This window comes from Fukomys damarensis, unplaced genomic scaffold (genome assembly GCF_012274545.1).
Source record: "Fukomys damarensis isolate Sample0158 unplaced genomic scaffold, DMR_v1.0_HiC HiC_scaffold_34, whole genome shotgun sequence".
In the NCBI taxonomy this organism is placed as follows: Eukaryota; Metazoa; Chordata; class Mammalia; order Rodentia; family Bathyergidae; genus Fukomys; species Fukomys damarensis.
The window spans coordinates 23,678,840-23,684,447 of NW_022900946.1; the positions used below are offsets into that span (position 1 = coordinate 23,678,840).

The 5,608-nt window shown below is 56.1% G+C and overlaps 2 protein-coding genes across 2 annotated transcripts in view; one reads left to right on the forward strand and one right to left on the reverse strand.

Moving 5' to 3' along the window:
- Ranbp1 (RAN binding protein 1) overlaps positions 1-185 on the reverse strand; it is an 8,544-nt gene extending 8,359 nt beyond the window's left edge. The window contains exon 1 of the mRNA XM_010620691.3: positions 29-185. Coding sequence (XP_010618993.1) covers positions 29-166 — 138 coding nt within the window. The 5' untranslated portion in view covers positions 167-185. The remainder of the gene's footprint in view (positions 1-28) is intronic.
- Positions 186-248: 63 nt separating this feature from the next.
- Trmt2a (tRNA methyltransferase 2 homolog A) lies at positions 249-5,165 on the forward strand. Its single transcript, XM_010620690.3, has 12 exons — positions 249-330; positions 606-1,162; positions 1,361-1,469; positions 1,816-1,997; positions 2,128-2,242; positions 2,332-2,447; positions 2,521-2,632; positions 3,370-3,492; positions 3,663-3,738; positions 4,023-4,139; positions 4,253-4,349; positions 4,464-5,165. The coding sequence occupies exons 1-12, from the start codon at positions 307-309 to the stop codon at positions 4,696-4,698; spliced, it is 1,863 nt and encodes a 620-aa protein (XP_010618992.1). The 5' UTR covers positions 249-306; the 3' UTR covers positions 4,699-5,165.
- The last annotated feature ends 443 nt before the right edge of the window (positions 5,166-5,608 follow it).

Sequence of the window (5,608 nt, forward strand, 5' to 3'; positions counted from 1 at the left end):
CCTAGAGAAAGAGGCGAGGCGCTCTGACCTGGCCCTTGGCGATGACGTCAACGGAAGTCGCGACCATAGAAAAAACAGCTTGGGAGGCCGGCGCTGGCCGACTGAAGAGGGCCTGGTGCGGCGATCTACGGCGCGGGTTCCTGGTGGGCGGGCGGTGTAGCTCCATGCTGAGCACTCGGTGGTACGAATCCGGCCTAGAACGGAGGCCTGAGGCGTCCTCTCTGCATCGCACCTGCCTTAAGAGCACCTCGCGTGTGACAGGTCCAGAACTAAGTGCGAGGCAGCGGCTCGTGGAGATCCCATTTGATGAATGAGAAGATGGACAACGAAGTAAAGGGCGATGCAGGGAGGACGGAAGTGGGGATGGTGTGGGAAGATGTAGGATAGAAATCCTGTGGGAGAAGAGATGGCAATAAGTGGGTTAAGCAGGTTTCAGAAGGAAATGGGAGTGGGGCCAGGGGAGTGGAAAAGGGGAGAAGGGTGGAGTGCATTTGGGGGTAGGGTGCACTAATGGAGGTCGGGTGCTGGAAAAGAGCCTGGTTTGAGGGAGGGTTGTGAATCCCGGCGTCCAGCCCTCAGCCTGGTCCTTGTTTGTTGCCGCCCAGAACCCAGAGCCCATGGAGGACTGCAGCCAGGAAAGCTGCAGTGCCCCGGGGAACCCTACAGCCCCAGCAGCCCGGGAAGAGCAGGAGAAAGAAGGGCCTGGGGCATCTGTAGAACCAGGGCCTCAACCAGGTCTCTACAGCTACATCAGGGACGACCAGTTCACCTCAGAGATCTTCAAGCTGGAACTGCAGCACCTACCTCGCCATGCCAGCTTCAGCGATGTCCGACGCTTCTTGGGCCGCTTTGGCTTGCAGCCCCACAAAACCAAACTCTTTGGGCAGCCGCCCTGTGCCTTTGTCACATTCCGAAGCGCTGCTGAGCGGGACAGGGCCCTGCGAGTGTTGCATGGTGCTCTCTGGAAAGGCCGCCCACTCAGTGTGCGCCTGGCCCGGCCCAAAGCTGATCCCATGGCCAGGAGGAGGCAGCAGGAGGGCGAGAGTGAGCCACTTGCAACACAAGTTGCCGACGTGGTGACCCCGCTTTGGACAGTCCCCTATGCCGAGCAGCTGGTGAGAAAGCGCCTGGAGTGTGAGCAGGTGCTGCAAAGGCTTGCCAAGTGAGTGTTGGCACAAGGCGCCCTCTGCTTCCTGCTCTGCCCTGTGCCCTGGGTGGGACACACCACAGGGTCTGAGCTGTTCATCAGAGAGCTGGCCAGTAAGGCCCGTTACCAGTGGGAAATGTGAGGTCTCTAGGGAGGGGCCCAGTGGGGGGTGAGAGGCAATGTGTCCGACTATGGATCGGTTTCATCTTGCAGAGAAATTGGGAGCACCAACCATGCCCTGCTACCCTGGCTGCTCACACAGAGGAACAAGCACAACAAAGCCTGCTGTCCACTGGAGGGGGTTAGACCATCACCCCAGCAGGTCAGGATAGACTGGAGTGGCCACAGACCCCCGTAATGTGTTTTCAGGTTTTCTACTTTTTGTAGTAGAATCGCACCCAGGGCCTTGAGCATGCTAAGCAAGCATTCTGAGCTACCCTCCTAGCCCGTCATCCTGTTTTCGAAAACATTGCTTTTGTTCTTTTCCACGTCTCCCTCCTCTTTGTTTTTTGGTCTTTGGTCTCATCACATGACTATTAGTTGTTTCTCATCGTTTACCTTCTAGCTGGGGAACTGGGGTCTCTCACTTATTGTAGTTTTCTCCAGGCACCAGTGCTGATCAGCCACAGTAAGGTTTGGCCGCCTCTCTCTGTCTCCTCTCCCTGCAGACTGAGTATCGAAATAAGTGTGAGTTTCTGGTCGGCGTCGGGGTGGATGGGAAGGACAATACTGTTGGCTGCCGGCTTGGCAAGTACAAGGGTGGAACATGTGCTGTGGCGGCCCCCTTTGATACAGTGCACATCCCCAAGGCCACCAAGCAGGTGGTGAAAGCCTTCCAGGAGTTTATCCGGTAAGCATTTCGGACTAGCCTCCTGGGAACATGGTTCTTAGCCAGGCAGTTCCGGTGACAGGCCATGGGCTACAACCCCAATTCTGGTTGGCAGACATTTAGTGCTTAGGGTCACTTGTGTCTCCCACAGGTCTACCCCATACTCAGCATATGATCCTGAGACCTATGCAGGTCACTGGAAGCAGCTGACTGTGCGCACCAGCAGCCGAGGCCAGGCCATGGCCATTGCCTACTTTCACCCCCAGGTACCAGGCGGGTGGCCCTGCTGGGTAGGGTATCTGGCTTAGGGTCACTTCAGCATAGCCTGAGAGGCCTTTTGTACTATCTGCTGCAGAAACTGAGCCGTGAGGAGCTGGCAGGGCTGAAGACCTCCCTGGCGCAACACTTTATGGAGGGACCAGGCAGGGCCAGTGGGGTGACCTGCCTCTACTTTGTGGAGGAGGGACAGCGGTGAGAAACCCAGATCAGGACCGGATGGGCTTCCACAGAGGCTGGTGACACTGATAGTCATGTCCTTCCACAGAAAGACCCCTAGCCAAGAGGGCCTGCCCCTGGAGCATGTGGCTGGGGACCGGTGCATCCAAGAAGATCTGCTTGGGCTGACCTTCCAGATCTCCCCTCATGCCTTCTTTCAGGTAGCCACGTATCTGTGGTTGCACAGGAAAATGGGGAAGGAAGCCTAATGTGACAGTAGGGGCATGACGGAGCAGAGCAGGCCTGGGTGCAACAAGGGGCCAGCCTTGTAGAGATGGGAGAACGTCGAGGTGAGGTACTTCAGGGTAAAAGCTGAGGCAGGACAGAGGTCCTTCACCACTGATGGCGTACTTGTGACAACCCATAGGTATGTGTGGTGATCTTTTATCACAGGGAAGATGAAGAACAGGCACACTGTCACCACTGGACACTGCTCTGATCTTGGCAAGAGTGAGGCCTTGGTGGCCTTTGGACTAGGGGTACACTTTCCACTTCACTCTGCCATGGAAAGCTTTAAGGAGAGACCTTTGTAGGAGGTATAAGGACTTGGAGCGGCTAAGGACCTGGTGGAGGGCCAGAGGTAGGATTGGGATATAGAGCCAGGAGACTTGAGGGGCCCTGGCCTAAGTTTTGGGAGGCAGAGGTACCTTCTGCTGATATGAGGGGGCCCTACAAATCTATTGACCCGAAGAAAAGCTTCTTGTAAATGGAGTACTGTTGGCATATCTTGGTATTTAAAGCCAGGAGACTAGGAAAGGTCACCAGTATCTTGTGCACTGAGAGATGGGGTAGAAGCACTAGCACCAGGGGAGCAGGAGGATGGAGCCAGGAATCTGGGTGACAATGGGGTGCTTGGCCTGCTTCTGGGCTGTACACAAGCGCTGTGGCCACTCTCTAGGTGAACACACCCGCAGCTGAGGTACTCTACACAGTCATCCAAGACTGGGCCCGGCTGGACAAGGGAAGTACAGTGTTGGATGTGTGCTGTGGCACTGGCACCATTGGCCTGGCCCTGGCCCAGGTGAGCCTTCCTGCCTTGGCTGAGGATGCCACCTCCCCACTCTGTGAGCCCCCCTGGCCCTCAGCTTCAAGATACAGAAGTTGACCACCCTGTCCCAGACAGTTTGATTTTCTTACCCACACTATTCTATGAGAATCCCTAAGGGAGCACTGTCTGCCTTTTCATTTCAGAAGGTGAAGAAAGTCATTGGGATTGAACTAAGCCAGGAGGCTGTGGAGGATGCACGCGTGAATGCCCATGCCAATGGTGAGAACCTGCCAGCGGTGGGACAGGTGGGCAGGGTAGGGAGGAAGCAGTTATCTTGCTATGTACCTTATCCACTGCATCTGAATCCATTCCATGGTCCCCAGGGCCTATGGGGGTGGGGGGCACACACAAGAACCTAAACCTGTGACCCAGTACCCCAGCTGCCTGACAGGGTGAGCAAGCTCCTTCCCAGTGTATTCCAGGGGCTCTTCCATCCCTTCCGAGGGCTGGCCCTGAGAGGGAGGGTCCCCAGGGTCCACTGATCGCTATGGTGCTATCTCCAGAATTGAACAATGTTGAATTCCACTGTGGGAGGGCTGAGGACCTGGTGCCTGCCCTGGTTAGCAGACTGGTTTCTCAACAACTTGTGGCTGTCCTGGACCCACCCCGAGCTGGCCTGCGTGAGTAGCTTTCTTTGGGGAGGTGGCACAGGAAGAGGACACCAATGTTGAGTGGCCTGCCAGGCTGCGTGGTCTTGGGCCTTGGAGTCCTAGCCGTATCTGTGCCTTCTCAGATTCCAAGGTGATCTTGGCTGTCCGTAGAGCTGAGAACCTCAAGAGGCTCTTGTATGTCTCGTGCAACCCCCGGGCAGCCATGGGCAACTTTGTGGAGTGAGTTTTGGGGCAGGGGCCTAGGGTGGACCAGGGCCTAGCACCCACTTGCCTCCCACAGGAGTCCATGGCTGGTCCTGAGAGGCTCACTTTATCACTCTTCTCTTATCACAGCCTCTGCAGGGCCCCATCCAACCGGGTGAAGGGCACTCCCTTCCGACCAGTCAAGGCTATGGCAGTGGACCTGTTCCCACAGACCCCACACTGTGAGATGCTCATCCTGTTTGAGAGGGTGGAGTACCCTCCCAATGGCATAAGGACCCTGGAACACCAAGACCCTCCAGCCCAGCCTCCACCAGGGCTCCCTAATGATACTCCACAGGAAACTAGGGCCTCCCTCTCATCCTAGACCCTGGGAGAGGCAAAAGCCAGCTCTCCAGACCAGGGCCCATCATGGGGCAGAAGTTGGTGGGGTTCCCCACAGCCTCCCTCGTTCCAGGATGGTTCGGGTAAACAGTCATAGGATGTGAGGCCCAGCTGCCCCACTAGGATCAGACAGTCTGTTGCCATAGGCTGTGGTTTCTGAAAATGGGTAGACTCCTGCAGCCTGCCTGACTCCTACCCCAAATTCTTTCTGGAATAGCCAGGTTTCGGGAGCCCAAATAAACAACTGTTGAGCTAAGGGTGTGTCTGTGTTAAAAGTCAGAATTTAGGCATTCAGAGGTTCCTCTCTTTCTGCCCTCTGCTGTGGATGCAAAGGGACAGGGTGAGCAGGACACCTCAACCCTACCTTTGTCGCCTGGAAACCTCTGCCCTTCATGTAGTCTGGTCCTCAAGCCCCAGCCAACATCCTTCTGGCCAGGTCTGGGCACAACCAAGAACGTGCCCAGCTGAGGTGGAAATGAGTCACGGCAGGGCTCCCCAGGGCACACTCCAAGCCCTTCTAAACGGTATAGAGTCAGTAGTCTTGATTTTTAATGGGCTGTCAACGTAACCCCAAGAAGCGGCAGAGATGCAGCTCACAGGACCAAGCACAAACTGGATATGCCAAGGTAGAGACTAGTACAAGGTAGGAGGATGTCCCTGCACCTGAGTAAGGGAAGGTCTGTGCTGAACCATTCCATGGCTACCCTGGCCCTCAAGCCCCAAAGGGAGGCTACCTCTATGTAGTGACCAAAGGTTGTGCACGCTGGGTTGCTGCTGAGCTCCCAGAGGCAGCTGTGTCCAGCAGATACCCCAGCACACAAGACTCTAGGACAGTTCTGGCCAGTTGAGGGTCCACAAACCCATTTTCCATGGTCAGAAGAAAGAAACTGCAG

Excerpts from the sequence above, each read along its gene's own strand:
- Trmt2a (XM_010620690.3), top strand. The coding sequence starts at position 307 with ATGAATGAGAAGATGGACAACGAA. Across the intron at positions 1,470-1,815 it reads TTAGACCATCACCCCAGCAG|ACTGAGTATCGAAATAAGTG; the intron begins GTCAGGATAGAC and ends CTCTCCCTGCAG. Across the intron at positions 1,998-2,127 it reads GCCTTCCAGGAGTTTATCCG|GTCTACCCCATACTCAGCAT; the intron begins GTAAGCATTTCG and ends TGTCTCCCACAG.